Source organism: Odocoileus virginianus, chromosome 6, assembly GCF_023699985.2.
Source record: "Odocoileus virginianus isolate 20LAN1187 ecotype Illinois chromosome 6, Ovbor_1.2, whole genome shotgun sequence".
NCBI classification, from domain to species: Eukaryota; Metazoa; Chordata; class Mammalia; order Artiodactyla; family Cervidae; genus Odocoileus; species Odocoileus virginianus.
Window position 1 is genome coordinate 25,271,357 of NC_069679.1, and position 25,145 is coordinate 25,296,501.

The following is a 25,145-nucleotide window of genomic DNA, read 5'->3' on the forward strand; positions in this document are numbered from 1 at the left end:
TTCCCATTCTACTGTTTTCCTCTATTTCTTTGCATTGATTGCTGAGGAGGGCTTTCTTATCTCTCCTTGCTATTCTTTGGAACTCTGCATTCAATTGGGTATATCTCTCCTTTTCTCCTTTGCTTTTCGCTTCCCTTCTTTTCATAGCTATTTGTAAGGCCTCCTCAGATAGCCATTTTGGTTTTTTGCATTTTTTTTTACTCAACCATTAAAAAGAATGAAATAATGCCATCTGTGGCAACATGGGTGGACTTGGAAATTATCATACTAAGTGAAGTAAGTCAGACAGAGAAAGACAAATATATGATATAGCTTATATACAGAGTCTTAAAAAATGATACAAATGAGTTTATTTACAAAACAGAAACAGACTCACAGACTTAGAAAACGAACTTAAGTATTATCTGTTTAGCTTGACAATGCCCACATGGGTCTGGCCCGGGTTCCTCCCTGCACTTGAATGCTTGGACTTTGTGCTGACAAACCTCCCACTGTCCCACCCATGCCCTAGGCTTGGATCAATGGAGGACATTTATTTCACCCCTTACAGAAGTGATTGGCTTCAACAGTCATCAGAGCTAGACACTGGCCATGGTGAAATTTAAAGCAGAAAACATGGAGCAGCTCATTTCCCCAACTATATACCTGTCAAGTGCCCAGGACCCTAACTACACGCCACAGCTAATTGTGGTGAGGGTGGTATTCCCTGGGACTCAGCCACAGCCTTGCCCTCTGGCCTCCCCAGAAGCTCTGTAAGCACTCAGGAAGCAGAAGCCAGTTTATGACCCAGGCCTGGTGAGCTCCTCATCTCCCGGGAGGCTCCACCTAACAACGGCAATTTTTTCCTCTTCTAATACAGATTTTTTTCCCGAGCTTCTAAATTTTTATATTAGGAATTAAATTTTTATGTTAATTAACTATTAACAACTATTTATGTGTAAGTAACTTGATTTTTTAAAACAATGTTTAACTGAGAGAGAAAAAGCAACAGAAGTTCTGCGCTCATTCAGAACCAACATCACTGTATTTTCTGGTCCAGTAGAATCTCCTCTGGGCTTCTGCCCCTGTACACGCACAGGCAGCTTTCAGCCTCTTTTACATTCCTGGGCTTATTTTCCACTCCTGACCTCTGGCACTGCTAGACTTAGAGTCACCCTCAGTGTATGTGAGCATCTCTCCAGCTGCCAGCCCATCTCTGGCTCTTATTCAACTCAGGGCTCTGGGTCTCAGCTGCTCTTCTTTCCTGGGCATCAGACGTTCAAGGCATCAGGCCCTACCTGGTTGTGAGAATATGCTCAGGTGCATGTCACTCCCCCTCCGAACTTGTTTACACAAATGCAGGGTATGAATGGTGAAGGCAATACTATGCATATCAAGCAGGATGTTCCTGTCGTGCATGACAAAAAGCCAACTCACTGAAGTTGAAGCAAAAAGGGAGATGCTGGGAGTTTTGGGTTCATGTAGTTGGAGAAGACAATTTCTGAACCTCCAGGGACTCGCACAGTATCACCAGGATATCTTTTATGTCACCCTTCTCCTTCCTTTCACCCTTACCTCTACCCTCATTCTCTACTGATCAGCTTGCTTTATCTCTGCTCAGCAGTCCCTTTGGAAAAGAGGGGTTCTCTACACCAGTGGCATTGACCAAGCTTAGATCCCATGACCCATTCCTGGACTAATCACTGAAGACGGAAATAGGATCCCAGGACCAGCAAGGCCTGGGTCATGTGCCCTCCACTATCTCCCAGATTGCATGAAGTCAAGCAGAGTACTATGAGAGGCTATCATATAAGGAACTGCACAAAGAAGAAAGTGGTAGATACTACAGTTTGGTTCACTAAATATTCATTCCATAATCTTCCAACCATCTGCTACTCTCTGCAGCAAAGGCTGGAAAGCTAAAAATACTACTTTTTCAGACAGCCTTGCAGTTAGAGCACAGGCTTATATCCAAGTTCTGGCCAGCAGATGTTCCCAAGAAAAGCAGACATGATTAACATGAGGTGGTGGCTGGTGCAGTCATCAGATTTCCTCGTAAGTACAGAAGAATGACAGATGTCTTTAGTCCTTCACAGCCAGGTATGTCACAGGGTTCTAGAGTCTAATCTCTACATCACTGGTGGTACACAACAACAGCTTCATTTCTGCTAGAACTAGTGGTACGCTGTGCATATTTCCTGACAAGGTCTCAGCCCTGTAGCATTCAGGTTTGGTTACCTGAATCCCATACATTTTATAAGCAACTTAATATCCTGAAGGAAATTTCTTTCCTCATTATCAGCAGGCTAGTTTGATGTAGAAGAAAAACACACACCTTGCGCCATTGCATTATGCCAAAATGTGCATATTATACCACCTGGTCAGGAGTAAACAAATATATGTCTGTTCTCTGAGTCCCACCACTCCCCCAAACTAAAGACAATAAAAAGATATAGGATCACACTGTCTAGCTCTGGTCCCCAAAACAATTGAAATTGTGACTCTTTCCTGTAAATTACCAACTCAATAAAGACAGCTTAATTGTTTTGCAACTTTATTGACTTTTACAGTCACCTCTTTTACTTTCACCCTCAACTCTACACCTCATTCTCTATGGATCAGCTTCCTTTATCTTTGCTCAGCAATCCCTTTGGAAAAGAGGGGTTCTCTACACCAACGGCATTGACCAACCTTAGACCCCATGACCCATTCCTGGACTAATCACTGAAGACAGGGAAATAGGATCCCAGGAAGACATGACACACATATGACATATCTGAAGATATGACACAATCTCTGAGGTTACAACACTCATGTGAGATAACTGCCTTTTTCCCCACAGTGAGCAGAGTAACTGTAAACATGGTAATCCTGTGTTTGTTGTTTAGTCGCTAAGTTGTGTCTGACTCTCCTGCAATCCCATGGACTGTACCTCGCCAGGTTCCTCTTTCCATGGGATTTCCCAGGCAAGAATATTGGAGTGGGTTGCCATTTCCTTCTCCACGGTATCTCCCCGACCCAGGGATCGAACCTGCATCTCCTGTATTGGCAGGTAGATTCTTTACCACTGAGCCACCAGGGCAGCCCAATCTTGTGGTTGCTTTTTAAAAAATAACTGTTTGTTGTGTATTTCATTTGGGAAGCCAGTCCTTCAAAAACCTGAACTCCCTTGCAATCCACCTTTGTAAATAAAATGTTTTTCTTTCTAGAATGCTTTTATAGCTGTGTCTTCTTTTGACAATAAGCTCTGTTATTTGCAGTTAAAAGCCCTCATAAATACTGGAAGGGAAGTTCACCAGTGGATGCTCATGTGTTGTTAAGGGAAAGCAGTACTGTTAGAGGGATGGGATGAGCTAAGAAAATGAAAACAGAAAATTGTCCCTACAATGTTTCATAATTCATATTATGATTTGAATAATGTAGTATTGTTGTAAACTACAAAATCCAGTGTACATATAAGGCTAAAGCAGTATTCTTGATTGGCAACTACCATTTGGCAGGTAAGTCAAGGGCACCTACATTGTATGGGTAGCATCCATCTCCCATTAACTAAACTCTGCTTGCCTTTTGAAGACCCTTTGGGAAGTTCCTAAACTGCCCATGTATATTGTCTTCCTAGATAATGTGACCATCCTATGGCAATTAACATTGCACATGGAGTCAACTATCCATGTCATAGGTATCGACTAAGCATCAACTGACAAAACATGATCACAGGTCAGCATCAAGCAGCAACACCAGGACACAGACAGGGAGGAAGATTATTCTGGACACCTGATTCAATGCAGCCATCAGCACTGAAGAGAAGGAGAAGAGGGGGTAGTGGGTTAGGAAGAGGCTCAAGGGGAGATTCCTGTTATCTGTAACATTTTAATGTACAGAAAACAAGTATGACAAAATGTTACCATTTGTTTTTTCTAAATAGTGGGCTTGTAATTTGTTAATATTTTTCTGTATTTTTAAAGCTTCTCAAAAGACAAAAAAATGAGGCAGCCAGAAACAGAAAGGGTATATACGTTTCATGCTTTGCCTCTATCACTGTAATTTTGCTCCTCAGAGGCAACTTTCATCAGAAAAAATAGTAATTAAAAAAAAACAAACTGAATTCTAAAATTAATGTTAAACCATTGTTAGAAATTTATTTTAAATGGGAAGGTGCCTAGACATCAGTGGTTACGATTAAACTGGAAGTTTTTCAGAGTGTCTCAGATTTGGTGAAGCAAGTATGCAGTGCAGGCCAAAAAAATAAGTTTCCCAACATTCTTCAGAATCAAGTGTGTTCACCAATTGAAATATTGCTTGAGGCCATTTGAATGCATTTCCCTGGAAATTGCTTGTAAATGCAAAAGCAAAAGAAAACAACAAAATTCCTGAGTGTTTTTGTTCCTAGAGGCCTCCTGAAAGAAATCCTGTGTGTGTGTGTGTGTGTGTGTGTGTGTGTGTGTGTGTGTGTAAGTGTGAGTGTGTGTACATACTGTGGGGAAGGAGATGTTAAATGACAAGGTTCAGGGCTACACTTTTGGCTTACTGAATCTTGGCCATGCCTTACAGTGTGTTAAAGCAAGCTTTATTTACACTTATTTTCCTTTTGTCAGTAATGCTTTATAATACCCTAGCTTCATGGTAGAATTTTAGGAGAATTAAACTAACACAAATCAAGATCGCATAATTAAGTCCTGTAATATATTAATTGACCTAAGTCTAGGAAAAGGAGTTGGCTAGGAGATAGTCAGTTATACAATAGGTACAGCACTGGTGGTGGTGGTTTAGTCACTAAGCCATGTCCAACTTTTGTGACCCCACGGACTGTAACCCACCAGGCTCCTCTGTCCAAGGGGTTCTCCAGGCAAGAATACTGGAGTGGGTTGCCATTTCCTTCTCCAGAGGATCTTCCTGACCCAGGGACTGAACCCCGGTCTCCTGAACTGCAGTTTCTTTACTGGCTGAGCAACCAGGGAAGCTATACTAGGTATAGCGCTATACTATAACTAGTATCGCACAGAAGAGCTTGGTGGCTACAGTCCATGGGGTCACAGAAGAGCCAGACATGGCTTAGCAACTAAACACACAACCTATGTACTCTTAATGTTCTTTAGACTAGATTCCTCAACCTTCTTAAGCTCTCTTTCTTCATCCACTTTATTTTCCCTATTCTGAGCTAATGCCATCACCCCATTTTAAGGTAGCGTATCTCCTAAAATCAAATCTAGCAATCATTCCAGCTTCTATTTTAATATGTTTTGCTTATTCTCCAACTAAGACACTTGCTCCTTGGAAGAAAAGCTCTATGACAAATGTAGACAGCATATTAAAAAGTCGAGACATTACTTTGCCAACAAAGGTCTCTATGGTTTTTTCAGCAGTCATGTATGGATGTAAGAGTTAGACCATAAAGAACGCTGACCGCGGAAGAATTGATGCTTTTGAACTATGGTGTTGGAGAAGAATTTTGAGAGTCCCTTTGACTGTAAGATCAAACCAGTCAATCAGAAAAGAAATCAATCCTGAACATTCATTGGACGGACTGATGCTGAGGCTGAAGCTCCAATATTTTGGCCACCTGATCTGAAGAGTTGACTCATTGGAAAAGACCATGATTCTGGGAAAGATTGGAGGCAGGAAGAAAAGGGGACAACAGAGGATGAGATAGTTGGATGGCATCACTGACTCAATGGATACAAGTTTGAGTAAGCTCTGGAGATAGTGAAGGACAGGGAAGCCTGGCGTGCTGCAGTCCATGGGTTCACAAAGAGTCAGACATGACTTGAGTGACTGAACAATACAACAATTCTCCAACTTCCAATTCTGGCTCCATGGCAGAACTTAGAACACTGCTACAAACACCTAAAGTGTTGGATAAAACAAAAGAGATCTTTAAATTCATTGCAAACCTCATAAGAAATAAAAGGGAAATCCCCCATTGCCTAAAACAGAGACCAAAGAGCTTGCATTGAGGGGCAATTTTCAGATCAGGAAATAGGCTCTAACAGTTAACTTTGGGTGTCTACAGCTACACACAAACTGAATGAGGCTGGACACTCCTTGAAGCAGGTAGTTGGAATGAAATCCCTGCATGAAGCCAGAATCCTCCAAGAGTGGCCACCTCAGTGAAAGAGAGGGTGAAAAACTGCATCCTCTACCTCAAAGAGATGACAAAGAAATGAACCTTTTCCTGCAGTTGAGGTCTTGGGCTAGTGATGGCCCTATGATACCTGGCAGAAACAAATGTGAAACTGAAGGTCACTTGTAGCCCAGACCTCACAGAATCCTTCAGAAAAAGGAGATGGACTCACAATTAAAAACTTACAAGCATTCAAGGAAACGATTCACCACAAGAAAGAATCAGCAGACACAATAAACATCCCAAGATAACAATCTGACACAATACATCTCAAATTATACAAGAGGGAAATAAAACCATGAAAAAGAGAGTAAGACACTAGTACAAACTGATACCCTCCTGCTCCTCTACATGCCAGGTGTGCACTTATACCCTCAACTTTTCTAAATGCCCTACATGCAATCACAGTCTTGCCTACATGATGATGTCACTAGAAGTTCCAAAAAGATCCACTCCATCCATTTCTTCTCAACTCCTGTCAATATATGAAATGCTCAATGTAGTCACCCTTTTTGCTTAAAATAGTGAATTCTTTAAAAAGTACTCTTAAGGTCAATGTATTAATGTAACAATATCTGCAAACATTGACATCTGAAGTGGCTTATTTATTTAGCACGCCACCATGAGGGAATGGAATTCAGTTCCCTTTAAGTTTGAAAGAAGGAAGACAAGTAAGCAATTCAGAACAAGGTCACTGGGCATCCAAAAGGACAAGAAGAAAACAAGAGGTGTCTGAAAGAGATGGAGTGAATATGAGAACATAAAAACTCTGAAAATGGGTGTTGATTTTTCAAAGACAGTTTTCTTACTTTTCAGTTTTGCCTAGGGTAAATACTTACTTCTTAGATTTCACCTAGAGTTACTCATGTCTTTCAGCCTAGTCAAAAACTCCTCTCAGATTTTATACTTTATTGCTAACAAAGATTTCCCACCCAGCCAATCTGGAAGTTCCTTGACAATAAAACAGTTTTCACAACAGCTTCCAGTCACAACCATCTAAGTGACTTATTCAGAATAATTACATGTAGAGAAACCCTTGAGCAAACTCGATGGAAGAGATAATTTCAGAGACTTGGACACCCCAGAGAAAAGCAAAGCCATATCTGTTTGTTCTCATTTTGAGACAAATTTCCTCCCTTTCTACAAAATTCCAATAAAGTAAAAGGATATTTCTTGCAGAATCATGAATATCTGGAGTTGAGACTCGGGGATCAAAAATAATAATAATTAAAGGTGAAATTTTCAGACAATAAATTAGTCAGTTGCTTTGTCTACCAGCATTAAAATGTTCTGTGCTCTGCTGTGCTAAGTCACTTAAGCCATGTCTGACTCTGTGCAACCCTATGAACTGTGGCCTGCCAGTCTCCTCTGTCCATGGGATTTTCCAGGCAAGAATACTGGTGTGGGTTGTCATGCCCTTCTCCAGGGGATCTTCCAAACCCAGGAATCAAACCCACGTCTCTTATGTCTCCTGCATTGGCAGGCGGGTTCTTTTACAATTAGCACCACCTAGGAAGACCTACTATACTTTAACTCTCAACATATGCAGGCATACCCCCAAAATACTGTAGGTTCAGTTCTAGACCAATGCAAACAAGGGAATACTGCAGTAAAGTGAGTCACATGAATTTTTTAGTTTCCTAGTGGATATGAAAGTTATGTTTATACTATACTGTAAGTCTATTAAATGTGCAATAGCATGTCTAAAAACACAATGTACATACCTCAATTAAAAATACTTTATTGCTATATTTCAAATTTTTTAATCTATATAATTTACTCCAAACTCTTTTTAAAAATGTCTACAAACTTCATAGGTCACACTACTTTAATACTACCAATTACATATACTGCTATTTATAAAATAAAGTGTCTACAAGAGAAAATCTATTTAATAGATGTTCAGATACACCAAAAAAAAACTTTATTGCTAAAAAATGCTAACGATTATCTGAATCTTCAACAAGCCATAATATTTTTGCTGATGAGGGATCTTGCCTCCATGCTGATGGCTGCTGACTGATCAGATTGTGGCTACTGAAAGCTGAGGTGGCTTTGGCAATTTCTAAAAATAAGACAATGAAGTTTGCCTCATTGATTGACTTCTCCTTTCACGAATGACTTCTCTGTAGCATGCAATATGGTTTGATAGGATTTTACCCACAGTAGAACTTCTTTTGAAGTTGTAGTCAATCCTTTCAAACCCTGTCACTGCTTTATCAAATACATTTATGTCATATTCTAAATCCTTTACTATCATTTCAGCAGTCTTCACAGCATCTTTACCAGGAGGAGATTTCAACTCAAGAAAACTACTTCCCCTGCTCATTCATAAGATGTAAGTTCTCATCTGTTCAAGTTTTATCATAAGATTGCAGCAATTTAGTCACATCTTCAGGCTCCATTTCTAATTTTTAGCTCTCTAGCTGTTTCTACCACATCTGCAATTACTTCCTCCACTGAAGTCTTGAACCCTTCAAAGTCATCCATGAGGCTTGGAATCAACTCCTTCTAAACCTCTGTTGTTGTTGATATTTTAACCTCTTCTCATGAATCACAAGTGTTCTTAATGGCGTCTAGAATGGTGTATCCTTTCCAGAAGGTTTTCAATTTACTTCACCCAGATCTATCAAAGGAATCATTATCCTGGCAGCTATAACCTTACAAAATATATATTTCTTAAAGAATTGGACCTGAAAGTCTAAAGTACATCTTGATATACGGGCTGCAGAATGGGTATTGTGTTAGTAAGCATGAAAACAACGTGAATCTCATTGCATATCTTCATCAGAGCTCTTGGATGACTAGGTGCCCAAGAGCTCATTGTCAATGAGCAGTAATATTTTAAAAGGAATCTTTTCATCTGAGCAGTAGGTCTCAACAGTAAGCTTAAAATATTCAGTAAACCACGTACGTAGATGTGCAGTGATTCAGGTTTTGGGTTCCATTTACAGAGCACAGGCAGAGTAGATCTGGAATAATTCTTAAGGGCTCTAGGATTTTCAGAATGATGAGTACCAGCTTCAACTTCAAGTCACCAGCTGCATTAAACCCTAATAAGAGTCAGCCTGTTTGAAGCTTGAAGCCCAGCACTGACTTCTTTCTAGTTATGAAAGTCCTAGATGGCATCTTCTTCCAATATAGTTGTTTTGTCTACAAATGTAGTCACTTTTATTGATTATCTTAGCTAGATCTTCTGGATAACTTACTGCAGTTTCTATATCAGCACTTGTTGGTGCACCTTGCACTTTTATGTTACAGAGATGGCTTCTTTCCTTAAACCTCATGAATCAACCTCTGCTAACTTCAAACTTTTCCTCTGAAGCTACCTTACCTCTCTCAGTCTTTACAAAATTGAATAAAGTTAGGGCTTTGCCCTGGATTAGGCTTTGGCTTAAGAGAATGTTGTGGCTGGTTTGATCTTCTACCCAAATCACTGAACTTTCTCCATATCAGCAATGAGGCTGTTTCACTTTCTTACTATTTATGTATTCACTGGAGTAGCATTTTTAATTTCCTTCAAAAATTTTTCTTTGCATTTACAACTTGGATAACTGTTTAGCACAAGAAGCCGTACTTTCACCCTATTTTAGCTTTAAGCATGCCTTCCTCACTAACCTTAATCATTCTAGCTTTTGATGTAAAGTGAGATACATGCAATTCTTCCTTTCACTTGAACACTTAGAGGCCAGTGCAGGATTATTAACTGGCTTAAGTTCAATACTGTTGTGTCTCAGAGAATACGGAGATGAAAGGAGAAGGAAACAGATAGGAATGGCTGTGCAGTACAGTGGATAGCTAAGGCTCAGAGTATTTATAGAGGAAATGAGAAGCAACTACTATGGATGTGTGATTTATTTGGGGGGGTATTAAAAAGTTTCCTGAAACTCAATAGTGGTGATGGCTGCATAATTCCATGAATATACTAAAAACCATTGAACTGTATACTAAAATTGGGTGAAATGTGTAATACATGAATTTTAATTTTAATAAAGTTTTTATGTTTTTCACAGTAGAATTTCCAGAAGAATTGGTAAATTCAAGGTCTAGAAAGGAAAAACAAAGGATTATCAAAAGCATTTCATTCAGATGGAAGTCAGACTGCTTTCCTGCATATTACAGATAACATTATAAGAGAATGGGGTGGCGAAATGCATATAGCATATGGAAATCAAAGGAAACATGAGGAAGCTTGAGTCAGTATATTAGGAGTTCATCTACCCAGGCTGATAACTATTGACCTCACCACTTCAAACTCCTTAGGTCAATTCAGAACACCTTATTCTTGAAGTAGTCTACTAGGTTTCTAGACATACCAAAAACAGAAAAAAGCAGGTATAAGGCTGCTGATGATATCACATTATTACTGGCTATAATTATGGTAAAGATATTTATCATGATATATATATTTATACCATGAAAAGAACATTTTATGCAAAGATGGGCAGAATAAAGGACAGAAATGGTATGGACCTAACAGAAGCAGAAGATATTAAGAAGAGTTGGCAAGAATACGCAGAATTATACAGAAAAGATCTTACTGACTCAGATAACCATGATGGTGTGGTCACTCACCTAGAGTCAGACATCTTGGATTGGGAAGTCAAGTGGGCTTTAGGAAGCCTCACTACAAACAAAGCTAGTGGAAGTGATAGAATTCCAGTTGAGCTATTTCAAATCCTAAAAGATGATGCTGTAAAAGTGCTGCACTCAATGCACTAGCAAATCTGGAAAACTCAGCAGTGGTCACAGGACTGGAAAAGGTCAGTTTTCATTCCAATCCCAAAGAAAGGCAATGGCAAAGAATGTTCAAACTACCGGGCAAGAGCTCATTTCACGCACTAGCAAAGTAATGATTAAAATTTTCCAAGCAAGGTTTCAATAGTACGTGAACCAAGAACTTCCAGATGTTCAAGATGGATTCAGAAAAAGCAGAAGGACCAGAGATCAAATTGCCAACATCCACTGGATCATTTAAAAAGCGAGAGAGTTCCAGAAAAATATCTACTTCTGCTTTATTGACTATGCCAAAGACTTTGACAGCGTGGACCACAACAAACAGTGGAAAATTCTTAAAGAGATGGGAATTCCCGACCACTTTACCTGCCTCCTGAGAAATCTGTATGCAGGTCAAGAAGCAACAATTAGAACCAGACATGGAATAACAGACTGGTTCCAAATCACGAAAGGCGTACATCAAGGATGTATATTGTCACCCTGCTTATTTAACTTACATGGCTGAGTACATCATGAGAAATGCCGGGTTGGATGAAGCTCAGACTGGAATCAAGACTGCTGGGAGAAATATCAATAACCTCAGATGACACCACCTTAATAGCAGAAAATGAAGAGTAACTAAAGAGCCTCTTGATGAAAGTGAAAGAAGAGAGTGAAAAAGTTGGCTTACCATTCAAATAACTATTCAAATAACTATCAACATTCAAATAACTATAACCATGGCACCCAGTCCCATTACTCCATGACAAATAGATGGGGAAACAATGAAAACAGTGACAAACTTTATTTTTCTGGGCTTCAAAACCACTTCAGTGACTGCAACCATGAAATTAAAATATGTTTGCTCCTTGGAAAAAAAGCTATGACCAACCTAGACAGCATATTAAAAAGCAGAGACATTACTTTGCCAACAAAGGTCCATCTAGTCAAAGCTATGGCTTTTCCAGCAGTCGTGTATGGATGTGAGAGTTGGGCCATAAAGGAGGCTAAGTGCTGAAGGATTGATGCTTTTGAACTGTGGGGGTTGGAGAAGACTAGATCTTGAGAGTCCCTTGGACTTCAAGGAAATCAAACCAGTCAATCCTAAAGGAAATCAGTCTGAATATTCATTGGAAGGACTGATGCTGAAGCTGAAGCTCCAATACTTTGGCCACCTGATGCAAAAAACTGACTCATTAGAAAAGACCCTGATGCTGGCAAAGATTGAAGGCAGGAAGAGAAGGGGATGACAAAAAACAAGATGATTGGATGGCACCACCGATTCAATGGAAATGAGTTTAAGCAAGCTCTGGAGATGATGAAGGACAGGGAAGCCTGGCATGCTGCAGTTCATGGAGTTGCCAAGAGTTGGACATGACTGAGCAACTGAACAACAACAACAATATATTTATTATATTATAGTATAATATATATTATCATATTTACTATCATATATATCATGTGTATGTGTGTGTGCCTGCCAAGTTGTGTCTGACTCTTGGTGGCCTCATGGACTGTGGATCGCCAGGCTCCTCCATCCAGGGAATTTTCCAGGCAAGAATACTGGAGTAGGTTGCCATTTCCTACTCCAAGAGATCTTCCTGACCTAGGGATTGAACCCACATCTCTTGCATCTCCTGCACTGACAAGTGAATTCTTTACCACTGAGTCACCAGAGAAGCCATATATATATATATGTATGTGTATGTGTATGTATGTATGTATGTATACAGACTGTTGATATTACATTGTTATTGGCTATAATTATGGCCAACATACTATATTGTACATAATTACGAAAAATCATTCTTGTATATATGCTTTATGAACACAAACTAGCAGTAACATTGTTTCTCTCAAAAATTTAACTAAGGAGCTCCAAGAACTATCCAGCTATTAACTGGTTAATTTTAACTAGTATCAAAAGCACAAATATATTTCTCTGTCAAACAAGTGCCATGAATACTGCTGATACTCAATATAATTTTGTTGAATGATTAGAGACAATCATGAACAAAAATAGTGTTCCTCCATATCTGTCAAATCAATTCAACATATAATTTCCCTCCCTCTTTCCTTTGAAATTATTACTTCAATGACCATCTCAAGAAATCACGCAACAGACAACTTGAACCTTTATTTGAGGTCATCAACTTCATATAGGTATAGTCTGTTTACTGTAGACTATTGCTAAGGAAAACGGAGATAGGTTAAAATTAAGAACTGTACATATGGTGGTTTGGCAAAAGGACAGCAGGCTGATTTCTCTATTTTAAAATAAATTTCAGGGTAGGATACACACTTGTTGGCTATTTTCTGCAGTGCTAATTTTCTTTAAATAAGAGAAATTTCACTTATAAAAATCTAAATGCCTCCAATGATGATAATAACAGGTAAGAGACAATCTGTCCAGAAGCAGCTGAGAGGTAATCCAGTAGGTCACAGCCACTGACCTTTTTCAAGTCAAAGCACCAGAATGGGTCCCACTCTCCAGGTCCTTGGATTGTGAATCCAAAGAGAATAAGGGAAAAGAAAAAATTCAACTCTGAGGAGTTAGATCCAACACATTTATTGGAAACGATGGTTTCAATTCTTTCTTAGTCTTTGATTTCACATTGCTCACTACTAATGCTATATATTTATCAAAGGGCAATCTGAACTATTTGACTCTCTTTCAACATCTACCTGTATATCCCAAGATGTTGCACAAAAAAGCTGAGAGACACTAACTCACACAAATCTTCAAAAGGCATTACTTGAATAATAATATATGCAATTCTCGAGTTCATTTTCAACACAGCAAATAATGTTCCCTTGAGTTGAAATATTATAGCTATTCCTTGATGTTATTTTTTCTCATATGGCACTAAAACAGTTTTCAAAAGAAGCTGTAAGATGTCAACAGTACAAAGAAATTTTCATATATAGCAGGTTTCTGGAAATCCCAACGAAAATCAATTTTGACAATATGGGAAGTATATTTGAATTTACTTAAAGGGAAAAATTCATTCTCCCATGTTCAGAGACAGGGGAAACAAGCAGATTAAATCAGTGTCATATGCTACTCCAGATACTATTCACTCTTCTGTTTACTTTTTATCCTAGATTCTTCTGGGATAATTTTTCTCTCTTTTGGGGCTTCACGAAACCAAGCTTCCCAAGTTTACTTGCCATGCAACTGACTACACATGGCTCTGGAACTTAAGCTCTGAGAGCCTCAACTGGCATTTACCAGGATTTAATGACACAGACATGTTTGTATGGGTCAAATCCCCAGAGAACAATGAACCAATAATACCTGTAACAAGTGCACAGGGCAATGCTATGTAGCTAAGCTTTATGAAAACCAGAAATGCCTTTCATGTTTGCACAAGTTCTCTGACTTTTGATTTCTAGAAATTTAACCATATTTATACTTCTTAGAAAAAATAAAAAGGAGCAAATGGAATTCTTTCTTAGAAGGGCTTAAGTCATGTGTAAGGGGGAATCCTGACTAGGTCAAGTCAAGTATAACCAAAGATCAGGAGCAAAATCAGTTTTCTCTTTGAAGATATCCATAAAAGCAGTTTTTGCATGGCAATTAAAGTGCTGTGTGGAAAAAGTTCAATTAAGGGCATATTTACCTAGGAATTCCTGAATCCAATGCAAGTTACCAGAACTGAAAGTACATGGGAAGCAAAGCATTAGTTAACTGTGTATTGTTTGTTCTGTCCTTTATATACATGCTCTGTTTTCTATTTCAATAGCACTGAAGTTTTTAGATTCAACCTATGAGAAAATTTCTCTAGGTACCATCTTTCTTCAGGGTTAAAGTTATCAATGAAAAAAACAAAACATTCTCTCCTCTCTCTCATATATATGTATATGCAGATATATGCAGAATAAATGCAGAAATAAAAATGCAGCCACTTCTACTGCCTCCCCAATAATAATCTACTCTTTAAGTAAATGTGGCAATACTAGAATTTAACTCTAAAAAATCTCTAGTGCATTGTGCCTGATACCCAGGTGGTGTCCAGTGTTTACTGTTTGTTAAGTGAATATTGAAAATATTTGGGACACAAGCTTTTGCTTTGTTATTGTGCATATATATTCCACTCATAAAAACACATAACATACACACATAAATCTACATATAGCCCATTAGTGTCAGCTCCTGAAAATGTCCTCATGACAAAAAGTGAAAGATAAATATGCCAGAATGGGACAGGATGATGACAATTAGAGAAGTTACATAAGGAAATTAAAAACAATTCTTTCATAGTCTTTTTTTAATTTACTACAGTGTGTTATTCTTTCTTTTTCTTTTAAATTAAGGTATAGTTGATGTTTCATGGTCTTTTTGATGTCAATTATCTTGGTTTCCATGGAAATTCACAAGTGTCTACAAAAAAGTAATCTATTCCTACTTTGAAACTTTAAGACTGCTCTTGGCCATAATATCACACATAATTATAAACAATCTTTTCACAACGTTATAAATGTCATTATCAGAGAATTTATATTTGAAAGGAAGCCACATATTTACAAGTAATATGCAACATGCAACAAATTTCAACAAAAATGAATATTCATTGTATCATTTATCATTTAAAGAGTAGCTACCAGAAGTTCAGGTAATTCTCACATTAGTGCACTTTTACTAACCACTCATTTCATTTCGTTGGTCTTTTCGTCCCCCAACAAGTATTCCTAAATTTGTTGTGTGTAGTGTTTTGTGTTTTTTCTCCTACCTTTATCCTGTACTTTAAAAACAAACAAACAAAAAAAAACCTGCGGAGAAAAGTGTATTGGGATTTATTTCGTTTCGGGGTTTAAAAAAAATCTTAAGGCAACACAGAGCTTAACTCCACAAGGTTGTTTACTCGGAGGTCGGTGTTCCAAAGAAGCAAGTCATTTTTTTTTTTTTAAGCGCGTAAAATAAGGTTCTTGGGGAAAAAACCAGAAATGTATACAAAGAATAGATAGGAGCGCAAAACACATCAGTCATCGGCAACAAAACTGAAGCTTTGTGGCTCTGTATTTGTAAACAAAAGGTCGGGGCCAGCGCCCCGCCATGGTACCCAAGATGTTAAGTATGATGGGCACAACCCCGTGCCCATCCCAAAGCGGTCCGCAAAGAGCCGCCTCTCCGGGAGGCTCCAGGTTGACCTACACTCGGGACCAAACCCTACCGAAACTCTTCCGTTTCCAGCTTGGGCGCTGCGGTCGACCATCCCTGCTTAACTTCCCTTCAGTTACCCTGGCATTCTTAAACCTCCTTCAACTATCTGCACTTTTTCCAGGCATCCCGAAACCCAAGGAGGCTCCAGCGACCCCCGATCCCGGCTCTCCGAGCCTGAGCTCTCGGGGAAGCCCACCTGGCAGGTGCCCCGGCGGCCGGCTTACCGAGCAGCGAGCCTATGAAGATGACGACCTGCACGGTGGTGGTGAACTGGCGGTACAGCTGCGCCTCGCCAAACTCCCCGAGCGCGCTGCGGTTGCCGCCCGCCGCCTCGGCGCTGGACACGTTGCGCGGCTCGCTGGCATTTCGGGAAATCCAGCTACCGTTATGCCCCATGGCGAGGCTGGGGCTCCCGCTCAATCGTCGCCCGCCCGTGCGCTCGCCTCAGACCCCGGCGCCACCTGCTCCAGCCCCGTGCGCGGAGAAACGCGCGGGTGCCTGGTGGAGTCCTGGAGAACCCCGGGCAGCCACGGATCCCCTCAGGTTTCCACATCGCCAGCCCCGGCTCCTGGGAGGCGGGGAGCTGAGAGGGCGAGGCTTTGCCCCATGCCCGCTCCCTCCCGGGTCCCTGTCAGCAGCCACATGAAGGCGGCACGGTCAGAGCCCGCCGAGCGTCGTCCGTCCCTCCTGGGTGGTCAGCTCGGCCAAGCCCACTTAGCAGAGAGGGAAACACAGGAGGTTTCTGATAGTCAAGGAGGGCGCTCTTTGCTCCCGCCGCCCTCTTTAACCTCAGCTCCCACCACCGAAGGCCAGGACAGCCCTCTCGAGTCTCCTCAGACTGACAGACTCAGGCCCTCTCCTCAGAGGGAAGAAAACATTTGGCTGAAGCCCATTTCAGTCCTGCTGGCTTCGAGGCTAGATGGCCATGGGAAACCCGGAAAATGGCCAAGTCAAATGCTTGGCGTCCCGAGGGGACCCTGGAGCCCCTCACAGCGCTCATGGTCAGGGTGGAAAGCTCTGAACCTCCCCAACAGCCTCGCCCTCAACGCCCGGCCCGGCTGTCCCTCAGAATGCCCGCGAGGTCTCCTGCCCAGCCCCTCGCTGAGTGCTCAGACCTCCCGCCTCGGCGCGGGCGGCAAGGATCTTCTTCTGCAGCCCCTTTGCTTCTGCGCGGCCCAGTGCCCCGTTTCCTGGACCCGCTCCGGCTCTCAGCTGCAGCGAGAGCGCCTCCAGACTTTGCGGGGACACGAGAAGACATCCCTAGTAGGAGTGAAGAGCCACCGTCTGCGATGGCACCGGACTCCCTGCCGTGCGCCTGGGGCAATGGGGAGCGCGCGGCCGGCGAGCGCGGTCACGTGACGCGCGCGGCCCCGCCCTACGCTCAGCCTGGGAGAAGGGAAGAATGGCGCCATCTTGCCCCCCTCCCCACCAACGAGCCTGACAGCACTGAGGAGCCGGGTCTGGCTCCGGTGGACAAGCCCGGTGCTCCTCCGGGGCTTCTCATATTTTAATGCTGTCGTTAACTACTCCTTATCTCTTCAGCTGGGGCTGCCTGAGGCTGATAGTTCCACGTCGTCGTTGCCACCTGGGCACGGAGCCCAGTCTCGTCCGTCAGGCCTTGGGTGTAGCTGAAGTTATTTAAGAAAGATGGGATTTAGAAATCCAGTGCACTAGTTTCCTGGGCCTTTTTCATTTAGTCCCATTTCGTGGTGCAGTGGTAAAGAATCCGTTTGCCAATGCAAGAGGCATAAGAGACTAGAGTTCCATCTCTGGGTGGGGAAGAACCTGCGTAGTTGGAAATGGCAACCTGCTCCATTATTCTTGCCTGGAAAATTCCATGGGCAGAGGAGCCTGGAGGTCTACAGTCTATGGGCCACACACGCATAGGGACACACACATACACACACACACTCACTCACACTCACACATACGATACAGTCCATAGGGACATATACACAGACCCCAACCCCAACAGGGTGAATTCTGGGATTGAGGAGTAAGCAACTTTCTGCCCGCTGATGCAAACAATTGGGAAGCTGGGATGACCAAGTAAATGAGAAAAAAAATGGCACAGAGAAGCCTAATGGGAAAAAAAACAGGTATGGCATCCAAACAGAGCATCGGGGGGAAAGAGAAAAGGAGAAATGAGATGAAAAGACAACTAAAAATTTGCCTATTTTGACCTTATTTTTTTTTTTTTTAAATAAGTGAAGGACACAGTAGAGGGCTTTGACATAGTGATGGGTAGGACTAGGTCCCAGGACAGTAACTTACGAATTGATTAAAATTACAGTTATTTCTTGGTTGTCTGAAGGCTAATCATGCCACCATAGGGCTACTTCTCTTTCCCTAGTTTCCCTAATTACTTTTCTTTTTTTTTCTTATTTAAATCGGAGGATGATTACAATATTGTGATGGATTTTGCCATACATCAACATGAATCAGCCTCAGGCATACATATGTCCCCTTCCTCTTGAACCTCCCTCCCACCTCCCTCTGCACCTAATTACTTTTCTTGGAAGGGCTCTCCAAAGACCTACCTTCTTCAGTCTTCCCAGTGTTAGCATATGGGTGCTGATAAGTATTTCCATACCTATAGAAAGATATAGGATCCATTTATGTTCAAAAATATTCCTGGATTCCAGCTTTCTTGGCTATGTATCAAAGAGCAGGAAGGGACTTGGATAGGGGAAAGAGGAGATAGAATAGGACTGGAGATAACTGCAACGACCAAGGGGAAGGTTGGGGGGAAGTGAGGAGCCTGTGAGTTTTATTGCACCCTTGCTTCTTCCCTTTCATTATTGACTGTCTACTCCTCCTCCCTTGTGTCCCCAACACTACACTGTCACATGTCCCTGCATGGCCTCTCACTAAAGGTGGAGAGAAGAAAAAAGCTTGGTGGCAGTGTTTTGCATCAGTAAACCCAAGCAGCAGTGTGCTAAGAAAAGAGGCTGCTGGCTACTCATCTGGACTAAGTAGTTCTATTTCCAAATGGCTATTTCTATACCTATACAACAGACATAGACAACTGCAGGTTATTATGCAAACATTACTAGAGTTCAGTGGTATCTCATTCTCCTTTTCGGCATTTGTAGTTGTTGTTTAGTCACTAAGTCATGTCCAACTCTTTTGTGACCCTGTGGACTGCAGCCCACCAGGTTTCTCTGTCCATGGAATTTCCCAGGCAAGAATACTGGAGCAGGTTGCCATTTCCTTCTCCAGGGGCTCTTCCTGACTCAGGGATAGAACCCAGGTCTCCTGCATTGCAGGCAGATTCTAGACTGTCTAAGCCTTATCGTCACACAGAAAACTATTTTTCTCATCTGCCCCTGCAAATGGACAAGGTCATGTGACTACAATAACTAATGATATGTAAGCAGAAGTGACAAATCATTTCTTGCCTATGGTAGTGAAAAGCCGGTTGTGATTCTCAAGTCTCTCTGCTGCCTTTCATTGTGATTGTGGAAGGGGATTTGTGTTGAACTGGAAGAGCTGAAATACTGAAGCAGCCTGTGCTTCTGAGTCACCATATTGGGAGGGTGGGTGTTGCAGATGCCCTCAAGATCCACCCAGACATAACATAAAATTTTATATAAGCAAGAAATAAATATTTATTATACTAAACAACCAAGATTTTTGGAGCTGCTCATTATCAGGGCATAAACCAGGCTATCCTGGCAGATAGAATCCTGAAAACTGGGGCTTGCATATTTAAGAGAGCATAGACTTTATTTCTGGAGAATAGAAGGCGAGTCAGGACTTTAAAAAAAAAATCTGTGTATATTGGTGGCAATAAGGATATCCTAGGTGCTTGTAAAATGAAAGTGGTAGCTCATAATAAAGCCCCTGGGCATCTCTGAATTAAATTATTGGATTTTTCATGTCCAAAAACCTACTGGTCTCTGATAAATTTGTCATTTAAATAGCTTCTTTGGGGAGTATTTAAGCTTAGCATACTCAGATTGTCTCTTTACACAGGCAAACCTACCAACTCCCTCAAGGTAAAGAGCATATGGAGGAGGGGGCAAGGAGGAGAGACATGATGGTGTCAGTTGGACCTGGGTTTTAATGCCCATTGTCCCATTTCTACCTGTGACACTGGGTAGTTATATGACCTCTCTAAGTTCAGTTTCCTCCTCTATCAAATAGGGATAAAAAAATGCCTCTTTTGCAAGGCTGTTTAGAGGACAATAAGATACTAAATTAGTGAAAATCTCTAACAGTACCTTGCACATCATAGGAAATCAATAAAGTATAACTATGTAAGATTGAATCCTGTTTGTTGATGTTTAAAGATGATAAATATAAAAATAAAGCATTATCTGTCAATATTTTAAACAATTCTCTCTTTGCAGATATGAATAAAATACTGCTGAACAAGTCCTGTATTTTAAAAAATGGAAGAACCACTTACTTTGTTACTAACAAAGGACACAATTGGCTTTCAGAGAAATTTTGTTTGAAGATTTAGAAGTCCAGAATTTAGCTTTTACACTATTGGGTTAAATACATTTACTTTATGGTTTTTAGTCTGGGGTAAGTTAAATTATCATCAAAGCAATTATTTGTTTAAAAGATCCTAAGACAGTCCTTTTCATATTCCAGATTATCAATATGTGGACTAGGAAATGGTTTTCTACTGATATGCATCTATAATTCCTAATGCAATTTCTCAATCCCTAATAGTCATTGTACCTATAGATTGCTATTAAATTCATCCAGAATAACTAGAAGGTGAAAGACTGAATACCTCTTCCCCCAGAAAGCCTCAGTAATTTCACACACACATATACACTTAGTGATTATAAAGCAACCTAATTTCTTAATAGCAAGTATGCCAAAAATAAAATATCCATAAATATTATCTATCACCTTTAAAAAAGTCACCTTGGGAAACTGTTTAACTGTTGAAGAACGTATGGTTTCTCAATACTTGGGGGACTCTCTTTTATAATTAACTTCAGAAGCTGGACTGTTCTTTCCTGCATCATAAAAAGAAACATTTTGGTGACAAATATGCTCCTTAAAAATAAATTTGAAATTTTTTGAAAGAGCCAAAAATTATCAAAGATCAATTCTGGCGAATTAAGAGATCAAGACAGTATCTTCTTTGCTAAAAGAGGAGATATGATTATAAAATAGTATGACTGGGAAGTAGTGGCATAGTTGTGGATTAAAAATATATAGTTAACTTATTCCATAATTTAAAGGACAAGATTCATTTGGGTATATAAATATGTAGCTGCATACAAATACCCACAAAGTGATGCCAAAAAAGGGCAGTTTTTATTTCACACTTTCTTGAGCAGCAGGAGCCACATTGCCTCTCCTACTCCTGCCAGGCCAGAGACAGCTATAAGAACAGGTAAATGCTTTTACTTCCTGTAAGGAGAACCTAAAGAGAGCAGGGCAGGAAAAGTATTCAAAGAGGTGATTTGAATATGAAGATTTCCCATATTTGGCAAAAATCATAAGCCTACAGATTCAAGAAGCTAAGTGAGCTCTAAGCAGGATAAACTCAAAGAAATCTATACCAAGACACATTATAATCAAGCTTCTGGACACAAAAACAAAGAAAAAAATCTTTAAAAGTATCCATAGTGAAATGCCACTTTATCTATAGGGAAAAAAAATGTGAATGATAGTAGAGTGGCTGACTTTATTTTTCTGGGCTCCAAAATCACTGCAGATGGTGATTGCAGCCATGAAATTAAAAGACGCTTACTCCTTGGAAGGAAGGTTATGACCACCCTAGACAGCATATTAAAAAGCAGAGACATTACTTTGCCAACAAAGGTCAGTCTAGTCAAGGCTATGGTTTTTCCAGTGGTCATGTATGCATGTGAGAGTTGGACTACAAAGAAAGCTGAGCTCCGAAGAATTAATGCTTTTGAACTGTGGTATTGGAGAGGACTCTTGAGAGTCCCTTGGACTGCAAGGAGATCCAACCAGTCCATCCTAAAGAAGATCAGTCCTGAGTGTTCATTGGAAGGACTGATGTTGAAGCTGAAACGCCCATACTTTGGCCACCTGATGCAAAGAGCTGACTCATTGGAAAAGACCCTGATGCTAGGAAAGATTGAGGGCAGGAGGAGAAGGGGACAACAGATGATGAGATGGTTGGATGGCATCACCGACTCAATGGACATGGGTTTGGGTGGACCCCGGGAGCTGGTGATGGATAGGGAGGCCTGGTGAGCTATTGTTCATGGGGTCACAAAGAGTTGGACACAACCGAGCAACTGAACTGAATTCAAACTACATAGGCCAGAAAGAAGTGGCATAACATTTTATAGTGCTGAAAGAAAAGAACCACTGACCCCAAATTCTATATATATCCAGTGAAAATATCCTTTAGAAATGAATGAGATTATAATTTTAAAATTTGGGACAATGACCAATAATCTGGGAGTTTTCCCTTGGAAAACTGAGGGTAAACAGCAAGTCCAGGAGATGTATTGATACTTTGGAGAAACAAGGAAGGCACAGGTAAATAGAGACTCTTCCTTGGAGAACTGATCTAAGGATTTAAGGAAGGGCTAGAGAATAAGGAAATCTTGGGGTGTCCTGAAAATTGTATGTGAAGCCCACTGTTAGCAGGCTGAATGCTCCAAGAGTTTAGAGGTTATTTGCTGGCAGCCAGGCAAAGGGGCAGTCTTTACTTTTGAATGATCCGAAGCCTGCTGTTATTTCACGCAAGGCAACCAAATACAATGTGTGGACCTTGTTTGGATCCTAATACAAAGCACTGTAAAACAAAACAAAACAAAACAGAACAAATCTCTTCAACAGACTATTAGGGTATAACTGACATACAATAGTGTTATTTGTTCAGTTGTGTCCGACTCTTTGTGACCCCTTGGACTGTACCCCACCAGGTTCCTCTGTCCATGGGAGTCTCCAGGCATGGGTACTGGAGTGAGTTGCCATGCCCGTCTCCAGGGGATCTTCCCGACCGAGGGATCGAACCCAAGTCTCTTGCATCTCCTGAACTGGGAGGTGGGTTCTTTACCACTGACACTCCTGGGAAGGGTATAACTTACATACAACAAATTGCACATATTGTACAGTTTGATCAGTTTTGATATATGCAAACACCTGTGGAATTATCATCATAATTAAGATAATGAATATATCCATTACTCCATTCTTCTGGAATCCCTTCCTGTGGCTCACCTCTGTCATCCTAACCCCGGGCAATCACTTACCTTCTTTCTATCTCTAAGTTTATTTGTTCTTAGAATTTTGTGTAAGTGGGATCATACAGTACGTACTCTTTTGTCTGGATTCTCTCAGCAAAATTATTTTGAGATTCATCCATGTTATTACTATACATAGCATATTTCTTTTTATTGCTGAATAGTGTTCTGTTGATTTTATTGATACATCTCAGTTTGTTTTTACCTCAATTTGTCCATCACTTTTTGTTTTCAGTTTGGTGATTAAGGGCTATGAACAATCAATTACAAGTCTTTATATGGACATGTGCTCTCATTTCTCTTTGATAAATAAATCCCTAGTTATATGGTCGGTATATGTTTAACACTTTAACTAAAACTCATGATAGGCCTAAATGAAAAACCAAAAACAACAAAAGTTCTAGATGAATACATGGAGGAAAGTCTTTGTGACTTCGAGTTAGGCAAAAATGTCTTGGATAGGACGATAAAACATGATTCATGAAAGATAAAAACTGATAAACCGAGCTCCCTCAAAAGTAAGAACTATTCTCTTCGTAAAGCATTGTTAAGAAAATAAAAAGGCAAGCCACGGACTGGAAGAAAATCTTTGCAAATTACATATCTGATAATGGACTTACTTCAGAATATATAAAGGATTCTCAAAACTCAATAATAAGAAAACAAACAACCTAATTTGTAAAATGATTAAAAGGTGTGAACAGGCAAGATATATGAATGACAAATAAGCACATGAAAAGCTGACAAACATTATTTATCATCAGGAAAATGTAAATTAAGGCACAATGAGATATTACTACACACCAATTACAATTTTTTAAATTTAACAATTATTGGCAAAGATGTAGACTAACAAGAATTCTCATAAACTGGTGGGAATGCCCACTTTGGAAAACAGCTTGCCAAGTTTTTTGTTGTTGCTGTTGTGAAATTTTGACTTTGAAATAATTTCAAACTTACATAAAAGATAAGAATTATTTGAAGAATTCTCATATATCCTCCACCTAAATCCCCCAGTGGTTGACAGCTACGCTTGATTTATCATGCCTCTATTTTCTATCACTTGGGAGATAATTGGAAATGTAATAACCCCTTAAGGTTTGAGTGGAAATTTCCTAATAACAAGGACATTTTCTATTTGACCACAGGACAACCATTAAAGTCAGGAAATTAACACTGATATAATACTGCTGTCTAATCCACAAGACCCTCTTTGAATTTTGCTGATTGTTCTGAAAATATGTTGATAGGTCCAGCATCCAGTACAGATTCTAATTTTAGACAGATGGAGAATTTTGAATATAAACTAGATATTAAATTATGCTAAGCAATTTTTATTTTTTAGGGTGTAAGGATAGTATTATGTTATCTTTGTAAAATATCCTTATCTGTTAGAGATATGTACCTAAGTGTTTATAGAAAGAATGATATCTGAAATTTTCTTTGAGATTCATCCCTAGGGAGGGTGTGTGTGTGTGTGTGTGTGTGTGTGTGTGTATGTTAGGGGCTGAGAAGAGGGGAGAGATTAAATAAGATTGGTAAAATATCTAAATTTGTTGAAACTGGGTGACGAGTATGGGCCGGTGATAATATTTCCTCTGCTTTTAATGTATGTGTGAAAATTTCCATAATTAGAGTACTGTAGTTTTTTTTAATGGAGAAATGGAAGGATTTTAGGGATTGGAGTGATATGACCATATTTTTTACTTAGAAACATTACTTTGGCTGCAATAGGAAGAATGGCTTAAAGTGGGGCAAGAATGAAAGCACTGACTAGTTTCCCAACTGCTGAAGTCATCCAGGGAAGAGATTATGGTGACCGAACCAACTTAGTGTCATGGGGATAGAGTGAAGTGGATGAATGAAAGAAATGGCAGCTCTCTTGATGTCCAGGATTACTCTTACTTGGGTTGCGTTGGGGAGGCGGTGGTGCTATTTACCTAGACAGGCATCACTGGAAGAAAAA

General features: G+C 40.2%; 1 protein-coding gene across 2 annotated transcripts in view; it reads right to left on the reverse strand.

Annotated features, from left to right (window-relative positions):
- The window catches only part of GPR176 (G protein-coupled receptor 176), a 126,641-nt gene that overhangs the window by 97,156 nt on the left and 4,340 nt on the right, over nucleotides 1-25,145 (reverse strand). Inside the window, exon 1 of one of the 2 annotated variants that reach the window (XM_020872374.2) lies at nucleotides 16,205-17,294. The exons of the other annotated variant lie outside the window; for it this stretch is intronic. Coding sequence (XP_020728033.1) covers nucleotides 16,205-16,376 — 172 coding nt within the window. The 5' untranslated portion in view covers nucleotides 16,377-17,294. Of the gene's footprint in view, nucleotides 1-16,204; nucleotides 17,295-25,145 lie in introns of those variants that run through there. 2 annotated transcript variants of the gene reach the window in all.